At 41.7% G+C, this 18,858-nt stretch overlaps 3 protein-coding genes across 3 annotated transcripts; 1 reads left to right on the top strand and 2 right to left on the bottom strand.

Annotated features, from left to right (window-relative positions):
• Nucleotides 1-812: 812 nt before the first annotated feature.
• Nucleotides 813-2,416, bottom strand: LOC133109345 (transmembrane protein 100-like). Its single transcript, XM_061218637.1, has 2 exons — nt 2,158-2,416; nt 813-1,342 (listed from the first exon to the last, which is right to left on the bottom strand). The coding sequence occupies exon 2, from the start codon at nt 1,231-1,233 to the stop codon at nt 817-819; it is 417 nt and encodes a 138-aa protein (XP_061074621.1). The 5' UTR covers nt 1,234-1,342; nt 2,158-2,416; the 3' UTR covers nt 813-816.
• Nucleotides 2,417-6,245: 3,829 nt separating this feature from the next.
• Nucleotides 6,246-9,543, top strand: LOC133140113 (visinin-like). The gene is made up of 3 exons (XM_061259697.1): nt 6,246-6,660; nt 8,628-8,739; nt 9,041-9,543. The coding sequence occupies exons 1-3, from the start codon at nt 6,280-6,282 to the stop codon at nt 9,124-9,126; spliced, it is 579 nt and encodes a 192-aa protein (XP_061115681.1). The 5' UTR covers nt 6,246-6,279; the 3' UTR covers nt 9,127-9,543.
• Nucleotides 9,156-17,537, bottom strand: LOC133134075 (germ cell-specific gene 1-like protein). The gene is made up of 7 exons (XM_061250515.1): nt 17,294-17,537; nt 15,317-15,517; nt 15,054-15,101; nt 12,851-13,003; nt 11,935-12,046; nt 11,300-11,679; nt 9,156-9,163 (listed from the first exon to the last, which is right to left on the bottom strand). Exons 1-7 carry the CDS (start codon nt 17,487-17,489, stop codon nt 9,156-9,158), a joined length of 1,098 nt encoding a protein of 365 aa, XP_061106499.1. The 5' UTR covers nt 17,490-17,537.
• Nucleotides 17,538-18,858: the final 1,321 nt, after the last annotated feature.

Here is an 18,858-nt window from a genome sequence, read left to right on the forward strand (position 1 = left end):
AGTGCTTAAATCCTGTACCATTGCTGAAGTTGCTCTGGATAAGACCATCTACTTTTTTTTTTATTCCCATATCTGTAAATGTAAATATAGACATGTAGAAATCAGATGGAAAGACAGATTAGTCAGAAATAAAGGGAGAAGCGCAAGGAAGAGCAATATTGTGGTTAAGTGACAAGCAACAAAAACTGATATGATGAATAAGCACATAATTTCTTGTTCCACTGTTCCAGAGAATTTATTATTATGGCATTACAAGGTTTTAAACATAATATATATAGAATGTATGTATATCTTTGGCACATATCAAAACCAGTCTAAAGGTATTGCAACGCAGTCCAGGTTGATACAGGTCACTACAATAATTGTCGTCCTTTTATTTTCCTTTTTTTTCTTGAACCGCAATTTGGAATGGGCAGTAATATCTGGACTCATGTCTCACCCTCCATCAGTTGGGGAGCATGCAGTCTAGCACAGACGCACCAGCCCTCTGCTGCTCCTCACCCCCACAGTCCACCTGCGGAGCTGCATATCCTGCACTGCCAGCAGGCCTGTAGTCAAGCAGAGGAGATAGGAGACACCCTGGCCAATCACCCCACTGGACAACCCGCCATAGTCTGCAATGGCAGGGTTAGGATTCAGTTCTGGAATTTGGGGCATATCACTCACCAAAGGCCAAAGTGTTTAGTCGGATATGCCACTTGGGAGATCATTTTTCACTTTTTCATATCTTTTTTTTTTTTTTCTTACACTCTTTTACCCCCTTCCCTCCCTCTCTTCATTCTCCTTCCCCCCCCCCCCCCAAGTTTCCCTTCTCCTTCACACTGTCACTGTCTTCACACATCCTCTGCCACTCTCTCCCACCAGCACAACTTTGTCCTCCCTTTCACCGAGAATTCCCTTTCTTCTCAGGAACCGGCACACCACGACTGCGATCACCGCGCCTGAACTCACGGCCAGCAGCACCAGTCCTGTATGGAGGAGATGCGAGGTCCCACCCTCCTGCGACAAGTTCCACAGCCCCAGCGGCACCACACTCAGGCCGATCACGGTTCCCAACACCCCGAAGACCAGCAGGCAGGACCCCCAGGACAGCTCAGCACCACCTGTCATCACGGTGATGCCTGTCACTGAGACTACACCGCCTGGCAACACCACTGCCTCAGACTTGGGGTCAAAGGTCACAGCAGAAGTAGACGGCCCAGGAGGAGGCACGGGAGGGTTGGGGTCAGACATCTTTGCCTGCTTGCTTGTTGTCCTGCTGTTTCCTGTTCAATGGCTCCTGTGTATTTCCCCCTCGTATTTCGCTTTGAATCTCTCTGTGAATTCCAGCGCGTTTTCACTCCTGTTTCAAGAAGTGGCTTATTAATAAAGTGGTTGAGCAATTTTTCTCACTTATACTATAGGCCTATCAAAAAGACAAACGATTTTCACAGGAGCAGTTAATAATATATCTACGGTACCTGCACCATTTGATATAAAACTCATCAATTCTTCTACTAAATAGGAGACAATGCACAGGGACTTGATTTAAGAACTGGGACTATATGATTACAGGTTCAAATTCCAGGTGAAATAGTTATCTTTTGCTCTTAATAAGGATACACCATTTGGTGGCCTTATGAAACATCCCTATACTGCAAAAACAACTGTATATTGAGACAGTAAAAATCTTATTTCATTGACTTTTTTTGCTTACTTGTAAGGCAGGTAAGACAGTTTGATTCATTTTAAGATTTGCCAATGGAATAAGAACATTTCACTTGCCAAGCAAATATTAACTTAAATCAAGCTAATAATTTATTCTTGAGAGAAAATATCTTGAGTTTTATTATAAGACATAACATGCTCGTTTAAGACCTCTTTTGCTGTGAAACTATACAAGTTGATAGGGTAAAAAACAAATCACCTTATAAGGATGGATGGATACAATTTATTTAACCATATTAGCTAAACACATTCCTGCATTACACTTTGAAATATAGTCAAAGTACTATAATTATGCATCTTCATAAATCAGGAGAAAATGTAATACATTCATTATTATATATAATGCATATCATTAATTTAACAATTCATTAAAACGGTGATGTGTTATCATAAACCTGTAACTGCAAGAAAAGATATTTATTTAAAAACATCAGATTAAAGGAAACTTACCTTTAATATCTGAATCTGCTGATCACAGGTCAAAGGTCAAATACATATGTTGTCTCACATCAAATGTATATACAGAATTCACATACTGTTGTAAAAATACAGGGCAGTATTAAAAAGTATAGAGAAGACGCATCCACTGTTTCTCTTGGTGAGGAGGCTGGAAGTGAGGATGTTTGATGTTCAGCTGCTCCCTTTATCTATTGCGTCACAACCTGAGGCCTACAAGATGGTGAGCTGTTGTTATTATTGTTATCGCTTGTTTGTGTATGTCGTTGTCTGTATTCCGCAGGAAAGTCTCGTCTGTCATTAAGCGTCATTACAACCCATTACCTTTATTTATCTAAGAGCCCAACCACCTCCCCTCCCTTCCTTGGCTCCCTCCCTCTTTTCACCAGATCTTAGATGTATTTGACAGGGGCATTGTTTTCAGTTCAGTCTCTTTTCCCTAAAAATGTGTCCCCCTGTTTTCTCCCCCTGAATGTTATTCCAGTCTCATTTTCATTTGCTGAATTTTATAAGATGTGTTGATTTCAGATGTGTGAGAACCTGAAATCTGATGCTATATTAGAACACAAACTCCTTGTCAATCTATTAGTGGTTTCTCTCCATACCATTCTTTCTCTGTTTCTCCCTCCCTTTCCCACTGCAGTTACCACTATTATTTATGTATACCTTTAGTCATCTCTTGACCAGATTTATGCAATTTTATCTCTCACATTTGTATTTGTATGTATGTAGACTTGTAATTAAATGTGTTCTCATTGATTCATAGATGAGTATGCCTGTCCCTACTAATTATGATTGTTCTGGACGGTTTGTTTTGCGTTACAAATATGTATCCTGTCTATCTGTTTTGTTTTGCAACTTTTTTGACATGAATGTCAAAAATGTAAGGTCCACTATTACTTGACTGTTTCAAAAAGAACGCGTATCTTACAGTAAACTGGAATAGAAATGTACTTCACACATATGACATTGGTGCAGATCGAGACCAATACAGTGTTAGTATGTTGGTATTTCCAGCATAATACATCAGACACTGTGACACTGGCACAGAGATGCAGACAGTGTTTTAGGAGAGACAAGTATGGTCGGCAAATATTTTTCAAATAGCATTATTGTTTTTCGGATATGTGCAGATAAGGGAGGGAATTTATATGCTTTATCTGTATAAAACGATTGCTTACAGACTAACTGTGTTGTGTTGACCCCACAAAAGTGCCAGTAAGCAAGCATTGGGTAATGTATTTATAGATAGGCTAACCTTGGTTCTGCCATAGATCATCAGCTGGCACATATAAAGATAGATCAACAACCAGATGGACATACAGTAGATCCAAACACACACAGGAGGGGTTATTTCACAGTTCTAGAGCAAAGGTCAACGATGTTCAACCCTTTTGCAGCATTCACATGAAGAGATTCTGAACCGTGGGGGCTGAGATTGTGTGCCTGAGCCCCTGCGTGCTCGTGCGCTTTGCCAAATAGGATCAGAGAGAAATGTATATAATCAGGATGGCTAAATACACACACGGACAGATGGGCTAAAGGCTCCAAATCTATTATTTCTCATGTCCTGTGCTTCTTTTAATTTATTTTCCCTCTTCTCCTGGACACGTCTACTGCACATACCCCCATCTCCACCCTCCTACCCCCAAAGACCTGAGGTGTAAGGCCAAAGGGTTTAATGTGGAGGTGGCTAAATAGGATCAGAGGTCTTAATCCAATTGATAGGGAAGCCCAGGGCATATTTATAGAGTCAGAAAGATCCTGCTTAGATGGGAGGGTTGGCAGAAATGAGAAGGCACAATAAAGACGATGGTAGGTGAGGAGGAAAGAACTGAAGGGGAAAAAGACAAGGTAATTGGATCAGATAGAGGCTGGATAAATCCTGTGAATGACAAAAACACTGACAGACTTATCTTTGCCCAACATTTACACATCACTGTTAGCACAGTGCTGGCTGAGCAGATAGGAGCATGATGGTTTGAGGATAAGATTATACTTGCACACTCTGCTTCCAATGACAAATGTTTTGAGAGACACAAGTATGTGCGAGTACAGCCCACCAGGACTGGAACAGGAGATTAGTCCCTATCTCTCACAGGAGTGCCAAAATGAAAATAGTTTTTTGAGATATGCAGTTCAAACAAAGTTGGATTGGTATAAAGTCTCTGAGCCCACAAAACAAAATGCTATACTGAAGAAAATCGCTGCGCATGTGTACTGACATTATATGAAATGGAGCACAGTTGTTTGTTGTTTTTCTCTGTCTATATCCAGAAGTCTCTAACCAATGTAAAGAACGGGTTACAGGAGGGGCAGGGGGCGGGGAGGGGAGAGGAAGACACCACTGACTAGCAGGCAGCTATAATCATGTTTACGATATACCTGGCTTGACCGAGCCCTAGGTTTCCCCTGCATGTCAGATACACTCACACAGACAGAGGAGCTGTTTGAGTGAGAGAGGATTATAGGGTCGTGGCCACAACAAAAAAACGTGACACACATTTCCCTGATGGGCCGACTAGACTGTGGCATGTGACTCAGAAGTAGCGAATCAGATCATTTTACTAATGCTGCCATAATTTTGAATGAATAAAAAAGCAAACAAGCCCTGAAATAGAATCCAGACCAGAATACCTTCAAAATGAAAAAAAAAAAACTTTTTAAATACTAATTATTTGTTTATTTAAATCTTTTACTAATCCTTGGTTTTGCTGTGGAAAATAAGTGAGTGTGAATTTCTTTGAATTTCAAAGCTGAATATACTGTATATATATATCTCAAAATAAGATCTAATATAATACTATGGGTGCTATTTAAATAATAGTATCATCTTAATGCAAGTGAATGAAACTGTTTGATCTTTGCAGATTTTTGCTGAACCTCTGCTGATTTCATCAAACCCTATTAGTCCACACACAAGGAGGCACAATGTTGTTCTTTGACTAATGCATGTTGAATGTAATTTATCTTTAAAGTAACTAATGTTGTATTATAAGTAATTTAATTACAATATGTATGAGTAATATATTTTCATGAAACATTGGTTGGATCATCATGGTCTAAGAGAAAGAAAGCAAAACACTTTTGATATGGAGATAATTTGAAATAATTACAGCACTGAACAGAATGGAAAAAAAATGCAGGTTTAACTTTGGTCACTTCAGCTCAGCCAAATCCCTGATAACGGACTTATCCCAGCCCACAAAGGTAACGACCTAAGTCCTAGCTCGTTCATCTCTCTCATATCTCGGGCAAATACTGCTAACTCCTCGCCTCCAAGACTCCGCACGCACACCAGCAGGTACAATATCTGAGCTCTCATTCCGTCCTGCGGTAGTCATTTATGCTCTGTTTTCTTTCTAAACCTTTTCCCTTTTTGTTTGTCTTCACATCACATTTATCTTGGTTTTCACTGCTTACTTATTATTTTAAATGTTGCTCATTTTAAATTAATCCCGTTGAGATAAAATTTTTCAAGGAAGCCCTTGTTAGGTTTGTTGTACTTTATACACTGTATTCTTATCACCCTTATTCTCATATCTGTCCAGCGTCACCTAATTCATTATTCTTATGCTATTTTTAAAGCTCCTTTTCTTTATACCCTGATCCCTGGTTCCTTTTCATCTGCCAACCATTCTTTAAAATTCTTGTTTGTTCACAATTATCTGTTCAATTGCTTTGTTTTTATATTTTGTGCTTACTAGCTACGTTTCAAATACGTATATTTCTAGTTAATGCTTGCTGACCATCTGGACACTGTATTAGCGATGAAGAAAATATAATTTTGGGCTCTTAGATAATATTTTTATATAAATATAAGCATGTGAGCTGTTATTGCTTACATTACATTGATGTCATAATTTATTTTATTTCTGTTTTTTTTTTTTTCAGCATCACGTGTGACTTGGGCTGGAGTGAGAATCACCCTTGAAAGGAAACAAAGAAGTGAATGTGAATAAGAGGGGATTTGATTCGAGAGCAAAATAGAGGGCACTATAGCAACCGAGCAACCAGTGGGCTGAGAAGGCTTGCCCTCATATTGAACAGGAACCCCATTCCAAACGTGCTAAGCTCTTCTATAAAGAAACAAGCAGCACACTCCCTCAAGCGAAGATGGGGAATGCCAAAAGCAGCGCTATGTCCAAGGAGATCCTTGAAGACCTTACACTGAGCACCAAGTTCACGGAACAGGAGCTGTCGCAGTGGTACGAGAACTTCCAGAAACAGTGTCCCACCGGTCGCATCACACCTAGCGAATTTGAGGCCATCTACAGTCGCTTCTTCCCAGAGAGCGAAGCTAAGTCATACGCGCACCACGTCTTCCGCTCTTTCGACACGAATGACGACGGAACGCTGGACTTCAAGGAGTACATCGTCGCCCTGCACATGACCTCAACGGGGAAAATGAGCCGAAAACTGGAGTGGGCCTTCTCTCTCTTCGATCTGGACAAGAACGGCTACATCACCAAGGCAGAAGTGTCTGAGATCTGCCACGTGAGTGACAAATGCTTATTTCACAGAGAGAGAGAGGAGGGAGAAGCGCCAATTCCATAATTCTCAGATTGACAGGTAGTCTTGTTTAAGAATTCAAGGCTTTATAATATATGGTCATAAAAGCTTTATTGGTTTAAATGATACGACAAGAATGATTGCCTAATGTTTATATAATTATATGGCTAGTTTAGTTTAGGTCTGCTTTAATCCTCGGCAGCACATTAGCACATAAGTCTCCTCGGGTCAAGGGTCAAAATTAAGCAATATCAAGCCATGGCTGCCAAAAGTGGTGATCAGGATTACTGGATCTTTCTGAAGCACCAGTTGGAGATTGCTTTGGCCACTTGGATCACTGCAGACACACAGTTAATCCAATTAATGATTTAGTGGTCAGATTATGTTGCGATTCACAATTAGAGCTAGTTACCAGTCTTGTATGTACTAATGATACTCAGTCTTGTGATCTATATACAAATTGCTTGAAGAATAAGTGCACGACTGGTAATGAAGGTAAATTGTTGCAAAGCCAGTAGCTGTACTGTTAATCTTCATTAATCTACATGCAAGGAGATGGACACTTTACATGTGGGACTTGTTTTGAGGCGTGAAGCACACATTTACAATCAGGCAATCGCTTGAGAAATTCAGTTAATGGGCTATGTTTGATTGCGTAGCAACTGTTCAGCTCATGTGCCAGAAATCTGCGGCATGGAGACAATAAAGACCAGGGGATTGCTGTGGATGTGCTTTGATCACCAAAAAGCAGGACCTCACATGTGTGGTAGACAAATAACTAAATTATTAAGATGAAACTCCTGAACAAAGACATGCTCAACAGTATTGCCCTCAGTTCTGCTGGATGAATGCAATGGTGTTAAGATCAGATGAGAGCCATCCAGGGCCTTGTGCATGTTTGAGGCAGTCCAGATTCAGACAGATTTCTTACTTTTCGCAGTGACAGATCGTTGTATTTTATGACTTAATTATTGAGACTCACATAAAATGCATCAACCAGGAACATATTAAAATATGTTAATATGAAGCCTGAAGCTGCATCGAACTGTTGATAACGGTAAAAATAGTTAAATTAATATACCTCTGTTCTCCATTTTTCATAGTTTTCTCATGCCAGATTTAATGATAATTCAAAATTGAATGAACACGGCATAATTATTCGACGCGGATCTTGAAAGGAATGTGAACCGTTTGAACGGTAGGTGGCAGCACAGTTGCATAAATAACTGAACACGGTGAGACGTCAACCTGATCTTCCCTGTGTATTTATTACTGCTAAACTGCTTACTTTGCTTTAATGCAAACTTTTTGGGATATTTTAATTATGTTCAATAATAGATTTCAAAATGGTTGTGAATCAGTACTCAGGAATAAGTATGACTACAAAATGGTGCAGCACCCAATAAAAAAGATTTGATCAGAAATGACCAGCTACCAATTGTTTCAGAACATAGCTTGAGCTGGTCTAACCATGTTCAGTGTGGAGCTGGTCTGAACTGGTCAACCAGCTACCAGCTGTTTCAGAATCTAACTGTAGCTGTTTTGTTCAGCAGGGTTATGCAAAGAGACATGTTAATCACTTTAGAAGACCTGGGGTTTTCATTTAAAAAAGGGTTTTATACCTTTAAATATTTTCCCAAATCTATATATAGTCTGTTGAAACCCGTGTAGACCATAGAGTTGTGTAACCCTCTGTGTAACCCTCTGAAATAACTAATGCACAGAGAGTCATCCTAGTACTGATGCACTCTCCTACATGCTTGTTTCTTGGCATGACAAATGTAATCATAATATTTATTTTTTTATTTATAAGGCCATTGTAGACCATTGGGATTATATACAAATAACTATACAGACAGCATGGAGTAAACAGCCTTTATTAGAGAAAAAAAAAGTTGGTAATTCGTTTCTATGCTCCATGTTTTCCCCACTGACGCCCGTCTGGCTTCTAGGCCTTGTTCAAGCTCATCCCGGCGAAGGAGCGGAGCAGGCTGCCGGAGGATGAGAACACTGCGGAGAAGAGAGCCAACAAGCTGTGGAGCTACTTCAACAAGGCAGCAGGCGGTACCAGCAATATGTCCAACCATTTTGTTCACGTCCTCTCTAGAGTCTAACTTGTAGGATGTACTGTATGTGAATTTGGAAAAAATCTAATCAAAGACAAAACAACTTACAATTGATTTACAATTAAAGTGATATCGTGATGCATTGTAAGTTATGTTATGTTTTTACCTGGTAACTGTGATGTCTGATATGCAATGCTTCACAAAGTCAACATTGCAAGAATGTACTTATGGACATGGAGATGGAAATGTGGTAGTACTCCTTCATGAAACGTTCCTCTCTGCTCTACTCTGCCTTTCAGGGAGGCTGACTGAAGCAGAGTTCATCAAAGGAATTGTAGAAAATGAAGATGCGCTTCATCTCATCCAGTATCAGCCACAGGAGTGAAACCATTCCTTTACTTCTCATCTGTCATTTCACTGGCCTTTTCAGACGCAAAGACAGCACACTGTCCACTCACCAGTTAGTAAATACTCTCTTCTCTTTATTTCATCTCTTTCTTGACACTAATGCCATTGCATAACCATAACCCATAACACAAGCATCAGATTCTTGACCCTCTATTACTGTACTGTATTACTGTCTGGTATTGTTAGTACAGCTGCAGCAATAAAGTGATTACAGAATTTACACTATCTTAGTTTCAACCTGCTGACTTAAGGAAATCATGTGTTCTCAGCTCTGAGAATTTTTCAGGTAACTTGTTTTTCAATATTAAATTAATTTGACTCTCTCTGCTAACTAGGAAAATTTAGTGCATTTCCAGAAATGGTTTCTGGTAAAAAAAAAAAAAAAGGAAAATACTTTAGTAGAAACAATATGAACATGACTGAGTATGTAGGTTTGAAATCTGTGTGTATTTGTGACATTGTACTTGTGACAAGCACTCATATTGAATCATAAGGTTATTTTTTTATCATTAATATGACTAACATGCATTTTTGTGTGTCCTGGTATATGTATGTATGCAAGGATATGCTCTATTATGTGCCTGGAACTATGTACATAGAGGGAATGTACCCACACATCAAACCCAGCCTCAAATATTTAATTATGTGATATACAAACTTATATTTGACATACTAAATGTTCTCGATAATATGGAATTATCTCTCTGTTCATATAAATGTCTGCATCGTCTTGGCAAACCATTATGTATTTACACTATCATCCCAGGTGTGTGTGTGTGTGTGTGTGTGTGTGTGCGTGCCTGTGCGTGCGTGTGTGTGCGTGTGCATGTGTGTGTGTGTGTGTGTGTGTGTGCATGTGCGTGAGTGTGTGCGTGTGTGCATGCGTGTGTGGTCCAACCCTCTTGCTCACTGTACTTTTCTTCTTGTCATCCCCATCTTTCTTTCCCCCTCTCCCTCTAATTTGGGATTACAGGCATAATCTTCTGTTCAACATCTGAAACGGACTTGACAAAATCTCTTCCTTTCCCTGTAATCTCCTCGTGCCACTGTTTATGCAAATCTGAATGCTTAGACGATCTTTTACCTCGGCAGAAATAAGTGAAAAGGAAGGTTATAAACTCTGTAAACAAAAGCAGATGGACACATGTACTATGTACACAACAGATGAGGTCAGAAAGAGAAAAGTCCATCACAATAAACCACACACTACTCCAGAAGGTCAATGACAGTGAGACTTATTTCTACTAGTGAGACATAATTATTTTTAATTAGACTTCTTTTTTAGACTTATTGGTCTTCTGCTGCTGTAGCCTATCCACTTAGAGGTTTGACGCGTTGTGTGTACAGGGATGCTCTTCTGCATACCACTGTTGTAATATGTGGTTATTTGCATTACTGTCACCTTCCTGTCAGCTTCAACCAGTCTGGCCCTTCTTCTGTTGTATGTGAAAATCCCAGGAGATCAGCAGTTTCTGAGATACACAAACCATTCTGTCTGGCACCATCAATCCTTCCACGGTCAAAGTCACTTGGATCACATTTATTCCCCATTCTGACATTTGGTCTGAATAACAGCTGGACATCTTGACCACATCTGCATGCTTTTGTGCATTTAATTGCTGCCACGTGACACATATTTGCATTACATATTTGCAGGTCTACCTAATAAATTAGTCACTGAGTGTATATGGCACATGCAAGTTGTTTCCTATTAAATGTCCTTCCATTTTAACTTGGAGCAGCAGAGTAAATAAAGGAAATACAATCTAATTTATTCTTCATGTTGTTTTTTTATTTTAGTTTGATTCATCTGGTGTTTTTGGAAATGCTCTTCTCTATATTGTGCTTTGCAATCAATTATAAATCAGAAAAGGAAGAAAAGTCCTGAGAATCTGCTGCTTCAGAAAGGTTATTTGCTTCACTTGCTTCATAATGTACTTTGAGTAGACCTATATTACAGGTAACACCAATATTGCAATTACAACACTCACAATTCACCGATGATCCAGCACAGTTTAGTGTGTTTGATCAGTTTGAGTTCATATTCATACCTCCTTACTGTCCAGTGAATCACTCAATCCCCCCCCTGTGGCTCTCAGCACAGAGAATCCCCCTTCTTCTGTTCATTTCCTCCTCCATCTCTCTCTCACACTCCTCACACCCTTCCTCCCTCGTACAGATGTCGTACCCGTGCTCTCTCTCGCAGTCCTCACACCCCTGAGTCCCGCACTCCCCGACCAGCACCAGAGTGGACGCCCCCTCCATCTCCAGCGCCCTCCCCATCCCCGCCTCCACCCCCAGCCCACCCCCGCTCCCATCCCTCTCCCACACACTGTCCATCAGGCCGCCCTGACAGGGAGGCAGGCCGTTGACGGAGTAGACCCCGGCCCCCGGGACCACCTGGTCGTAGGCCCGGGCCTCCTCCAGGTGCAGCTTCTGCCAGCGCTTGATCTCGATGAGCGTTTTGGTGTAGGAGTTGAGTGTGAAGACAGCTGCAGCCATGCAACAGCTGAAGGAGATCCAGGCCAGGCTGAGACAGAGAGAGGAGGGAGCACAGTCAGGATGAACCGGACACCATGTTGTCCGGGGTGCACGCCAAAATCTGGGACGGATGATGAGGTTAATATAGAAATGCTGACTGTGAACAACCTGGAACATGCTACACAATCACACATCTCTCAGGTATCGTGGTCCCTCATGTTGGTGCGATGCCACAGCCGCGATTTTATGGTGCACTGTCAGGAAATATGTTTGTAAAATCATTATGAGTGAACGAGGCACCCACGCGAATGACCACCCATAATCCCACGTCTGGGGTCTCCAATCCTTGGGTCCCATGCTCACTGTCACCTGGAACACTGTGGTGTACATCATGTGTGCCATCATTCCCATTAGGCCTGAGAGAGACAGAGAGGGAGAGAGAGAGGGTGGGAGAGGGGGAGAGAGAGCGGGAGGGAGAGAGAGAGCGGGGGAAGGAGAGAGAGCGGGGAGCGAGAGAGAGCAAGAGATAGACATAAAGAAAGTGATCAGTTGAAAGATGGAAAGTGAGAAAGAGATTCACTTTAAATTATGTTATCACTATATCGCACAACATGAGTGACTCATAATCATTATTATCCTTTCATTTGCAAAAGTATTATCACATTATCACATCACATTATTATTCCTATTGTCCTTAATCCATACATAATGAAAAAGCAGCAATTTCTAAATGTAATCATTCCACACCAGCAACTCAATTTCAAACTACAGCCTCTGAGTTCTGTTCTGACCCCAATTAGTGTTCTGTAGTCAAACCCAACTTCTTTCCATTAAAGCACTGTGCAGAGAACCACACATAGTGTATCACTGAATGCTTCAGGACTGTCGATATATACACATAACCCCGTCTGACAGTAAAGAAAAGATGGAAAATAAGAAACATTAAAAAAAGAGCAAAATAAATGGATGAAATGCAGCGATAAAGAATTTCCTCTTCAATCTGTGAGGCAAACCGACTGACATCATTGCTATATATGTATAAGCCTCACTCTGTTGCATGGAAACTAACTGAATGGCAACATGTTCAGATTCTTCTTTTACTGGTTTAATAACAGAAAGCGTCCGGAGAAAACACTTTCAAAGTAAGTGAAGAGTGAGATATGAGGCGAGGGGGGTGATGAAGACCGGGAGAACTCCCCGCGCAGAACCCCGGGGCCCACCGGACAGAACCGTGCAGATGGCAGCGAAGGCGTTGATCTTCAGCGCGTGCATCTCGCTGTGGGAACACAGACGCTCCAGCCACATGAGCAGAAACCCCAGGGACAGCAGGCTGATGTACACGATCTCCGACACCACCGACAGCCACAGGATCCCTGAAAGAGCAAGGGCAGCCCGAACACTGACACTTGATCCCACCTGACGATCGAATGCAGAGCTAGAGATGCATATTCACACTGGCATTCAAACACAATCACATTCATGCTAACAGTCAAACACAATAAAACACATAGGCCACAATCACATTCATGCTAACAGTCAAACACAATGAAATGCATAGGCCGTAGTCACATTCATGCTAACAGTCAAACACAATGAAACGCATAGGCTGTACACACATTCATGCTCACAGTCAAACACAATAAAACGCATAGGCCGTACACACATTCATGCTCACAGTCAAACACAATAAAACGCATAGGCCATACACACATTCATGCTCACAGTCAAACACAATAAAAAGGACCTGATTTGAGTACATGCAAAACCAATAACACGGTTGTTCAAGGTATTTGTTTCACACCACTCACTGTGCCATTAGTTTGTTTCACATCACTGGTTGTGTCATAAGTTTTGTGTCTGCGAAGGTTTTGCACATGCTAAAGGTCTCAGAAAATCACGCCATAACAAGGCAGATACACATACCTACACGTATTTTCCAAACACACCATCACTGACCCACGACAATCACTCACATCAATATCACCAATTCAGCGGTTACTGAAACACATACAGATATCCAGAATCAGAGATGAGATGCATAAATCTTTTAAAATCTTGTATGAAGCATCTGGTGAATCTTGTGTGTCTCTCTCAGCTGCATGAGCATATTCAGACTGACACAGCGCGGGACTGAGTACATTTGGACTGAGACAGCATACATTGGGCCACAGGTGAATTATGATGAAGACTTTACACGTCCAACACAAAATCATGGGCAAACTGCTTTATAGGGATATCATTGCAGACATTACAGTTACATGTGTGTTTCTTCAACAACCTTATATTTTTGTTTCTTGCCCCATCCCCAATCTGGAATGCCTAGTCACAGTTATACTGTATAATCTCATCGCATGGCTGAAGCATCCTCCATCAGCTCTGACCAGCATTCGTGACCTCCAAAACACATCCAGCTGCTGTTTCCTCTCTCACTGCACACCAGCGCAGCTGAATTTTTAAAAATACTACCAGTGCACACCAGCAGCGGCACGGATGGGGCAGTGGGTAGCACTGCCGCCTCACAGCAAGGAGGTCCTGGGTTCAAATCCCCGTCGGCCGGGGCCTCTCTGTGCGGAGTTTGCATGTTCTCCCCGTGTCTGCGTGGGTTTCCTCCGGGTACTCCGGTTTCCTCCCACAGTCCAAAGACATGCTGGTTAGGCTGATTGTAATGTATGAGTGAATGGTGTGTGTGCCCTGCGATGGACTGGCGACCTGTCCAGGGTGTATTCCTGCCTTTCGCCCAGTGTATGCTGGGATAGGCTCCAGCCCCCCTGCGACCCTGTTCAGGATAAGCGGGTTACGATAATGGATGGATGAATTAATGAATGCACACCAGCACAGCTCATTTTTTTAAAATACTGTCACTGCACACCAGTGCAGCTGCCTTTTCCTCTCACTGCACACCAGTGCAGCTGCCTTTTCCTCTCACTGCACACCAGTGCAGCTGCCTTTTCCTCTCACTACACACCAGTGCAGCTGCCTTTTCCTCTCACTGCACACCAGTGCAGCTGCCTTTTCCTCTCACTGCACACCAGTGCAGCTGCCTTTTCCTCTCACTGCACACCAGCTCAGCTCCTTTTTATTCTCTCACCGCACACCACTGTGCTGCAGAGGTCTGCGCATACTGTGCAGCTGAGTGCTGAAGAGTCTGCACTTGCATGGGAACAGTGATACACCCTGCCAACACTATGGCCAATTACACATTGTCCAGGAACAGTCCCAGCCAAGAGCATTAGCATGGGCAGGATTTTATATGTGCATCATTGAACTGACACAACACCATCAACAGTGCGACTGGAAGGACAGCATTGACTAATTCAAAAGTATAGACTAACATGGCCCCTTAGTCCGTACCCTTATTCATTAACAATGCATGATATATAAGGGACAGACCAGTGTACAAATTTGTGCAACGCGATAATTCACCTTGAGTCTCTCCCGGAGTCAGCTCAATGAAGCTGCGACACTGTTCACCTAAGAAAAAGAAAAGATATCATATTCAATGGGTTTAGATCCTCAGTTGTGAAGTACACCTTTATCTTTGCCGGTCATCGTCTCAAATTCTGGTCCCTTTATTGGGTAGGTTTCATATTTTATTCTGGCTGTTCACGAACAAGACTCTCCCATGAGATATGGCTCCACCCTCAACCTCCCATTCTCACCCTCTCTTTAATCCTCTCCCTTCTCACCATCAGTGTGTTTCTCACAAGACTCCCAGAACCCCGTGTGGAAGTATCGAAACATGAATTTGTCCTCTCCCGTCTCCCAGATATAGTGAACCGCATTGGCCAGTTGCCTTTGCCGAATCTTGAGGAGCTCCTCTCTTCTCTTTGGTGAAACCGTTGAGATGAGTTCCAAGGACTGATTTTTGGGATCACGTGTGGGTCTCTCTGAGTGCAGAAAGATAGTGGTGAAATGGGGCTGAAATTCCACACACAATCTGTCTGAGAAGGAAGGATTAGGGCATAAAGAGAAAGCAAGCTCAAACCTCCTTCCAAAAGTAGTATTAAAGAAAGAAATGTCAAGGTAACATAGCTGTGTTGTGTAAACTTGCATAACAAGTCAGCCAGGAACTATTTCATTCATAAGATGTTCAGATGGTTTCCTGACATAACACTTAACAAGGTGAAATGTTTGATAACACTATATGAACTACAGTCTTTAAGGCTTACGTGTTTAATCAGTGACTGTGATTTTCTGGCTCTTATCTCCTTAAGGTTTCTAGAGAATAAAGGACACAATAAGATGCTGACTTAGTCCAAGAAGAATCAGTTATACAGCATATAATCTCTTCCACAAAACAATATGTGGGATTAAAATGGATCAGCTGCCCAGTGTATTCATTAAGTAAGTAAACGGTACAGACAGTGTAAGACCTACAGTATGACATTTACAGGGGCATTGCTCCTCTGTTGCATGTACTCTGCTGTACATAAAGAACTGAATTATTAAAAATATTTCCTCAATGCTTGAAATAAAAAGGGAGCCAATCTGATCTGATCTCTAGAGTATACAGTATGCATGGCATTCTGACCTTGCTATGGACTTCCAGCCATGATTTACATTGTCCAGCTGCTGTAAAGAGATCCAGTAAGAAGATCCAGAGGCTAAACATTATGGCGGCTCAGAAACTGCTATGTTGACAATATTAAAAGTAGATCAGAGTACCTATGGTGTATTAGAGTATCTACAGAGTGTCTATGGTGCAATGTTTAGGGCAAGCTATCTCACCAGAGGGCTTGATTGACAGGTACTCCGGTTTGTACCAAACAGATACGCTAAGGTACCATTAGCCCAGGGAGCAAAAAGACTAGACAGCTTCCAGTGAACAATAAACTGAATAAAGGTTCTTATCTGGAAAACATCATATGACTCATATTTTTATATGGTAATCGACTGACCATATAAAGTATGTTCTTATGTTTTTATGTCTTTGTTTCTCACTTTTACACTTACCTGCTATACATGGAATTCTGCACCTGAGAGTTTCACTCATATGTTATACTTGTGTAAACTATGACATGACAATAAAATTCATTAATTGAAGGGAGCACACTGGGCAGCTCAATCTGATGAGCTCAATCAGAGTCCCTTGCTTCAGATTAATCTGAAGATTAATTAGAACAGTATTTCCTAAATCTATTTAGAGAAGAAACACTCATGATCAGGATGTATATAAAGACCACAATGTACACAATGATTGTTTAACTGAGAACACAACCATACTGCACTGTATATTTAGATTTTAAAAAAGGATGTATTTTCTGAAATGCTTGTGTTGCACTAGAATGGCTGTTTGGTGAAGTTTCCGATCATCCTCTGCCAACATCAACAGAACGTCGTTCTGTCTCTCTCTGAATTCAGCCTGTGCAGAGTGCACTCGTTTTCACAGATCCTCTGACTGGGAATGCTGGCTCAGTTTAAGGCATCTCATTGGTCACCAAGTTTAAACAATAATAAATGCACCAATACCAGAAAAGCAGCCAGAACAGAAGATAAACGTTTTCCAAAAATGATCATTCAGCCACAAAATGTCCCAATTCCAGTGAAAAGGGAATCATCAGTGGATGAGTGATTGCACAAACACATGATAATTAGTAAGTCCACAGGAAAACTACCAGCAAAAATGGGAGATTTGAAACATGCCCCCAGCACAGGCCCCTTACCTGTGGTGTAAGGTTCGCTGTTGTTGGTTCCACAGTTCTTCATCTTGACGGGAGAGAGGCAGAGGGGCTTGACCACCTTGTGTGTCCCCTCGCACCAGTACGAGGTGCAGAAGGCCAGGATGGAGAGAGCCAGTGCCAGCGAGGTCAGAGACAGGGAGAGAAAAGAGCGTGAACGCCGGGACATGTGCTCCAGCATGGTGGCAGGGAGGACAGAGCGACAGAGCCACCGCAGAGAGGGGGATGGCCACGCTGTCACAGTGCTGTGGAAAAGAGAAAACTAAGGAGGAAAAGAGGAAGGGAGACTGGGAGAGAGAGAGAAAGAGAAAGATGGAGAGATAAGAGAGAGAGAGAGAGAGAGAGAGAGAGAGTGGGTGATCAAAGCAGATGAGAGAGGTGGGAGAAGGAGGGTGGTGGGAGTAGAAGAATAAAGTCAATAATCAAGGAGCCAAGGGCAGATGGAAAGCAGAAAGATAAAGAGTGGGATTTAATAAAAGAGAAGGACAGATGGGGAGAAAGTTTTGAAGAGGGTGGTCAGATGGTTGCCTGTCTGTTCACTTGCTCTTCTCAATTTGAAGAGCTACAGTGGTGTGAAAAAGTGTTTGTCCCCTTCCTGATTTCTTTTTTTTTTTTGTATGTTTGTCACAGTTAAATGTTTCAGATCATCAAACAAATTTAAATATTAGTCAAAGACAACACAAGTAAACACAAAATGCAGTTTTTAAATGAAGGTTTTTATTATTAAGGGAGAAAAAAAAATCCAAACCTTCATGGCCCTGTGTGAAAAAGTGATTGCCCCCTAAACCTAATAACTGGTTGGGCCACCCTTAGCAGCAACAACTGCAATCAAGCGTTTGCGATAACTTGCAATGAGTCTTACAGCGCTGTGGAGGAATTTTGGCCCACTCATCTTTGCAGAATTGTTGTAATTGAGCCACATTAGAGGGTTTGAGCATGAACCGCCTTTTTAAGGTCATGCCACAGCATCTCAATAGGATTCAGGTCAGGACTTTGACTAGGCCACTCCAAAGTCTTCATTTAGTTTTTCTTCAGCCATTCAGAGGTGGACTTGTGGGTTTGTTTTGGATCATTGTCCTGCTGCAGAACCCAAGTTCATTTCAGCTTGAGGTCACAAACAGATGGCCGGACATTCTCCTTCAGGATTTTTTGGTAGACAGCAGAATTCATGGTTCCATTTATCACAGCAAGTCTTCCAGGCTTCCAAGGCTTTATAAATGGCTTTATAACCTTTTCCAGACTGATAGATCTCAATTACTTTCTTCTCATTTGTTCCTGAATTTCTTTAGATCTCGGCATGATGTCTAGCTTTTGAGGATCACTTGGTCTACTTCACTTTGTCAGGCAGGTCCTATTTAAGTGATTTCTTGATTGAGAACAGGTGTGGCAGTAATCAGGCCTGGGTGTGGCTAGAGAAATTGAACTCAGGTTTGATAAACCACAGTTAAGTTATGTTTTAACAGGGGGGGCAATCACTTTTTCACACAGGGTCATGTAGGTTAGGATTTTATTAATTATAAATAATAATAATAACCTTCATTTAAAAACTG

This window comes from Conger conger, chromosome 1 (assembly GCF_963514075.1).
Source record: "Conger conger chromosome 1, fConCon1.1, whole genome shotgun sequence".
In the NCBI taxonomy this organism is placed as follows: domain Eukaryota; kingdom Metazoa; phylum Chordata; class Actinopteri; order Anguilliformes; family Congridae; genus Conger; species Conger conger.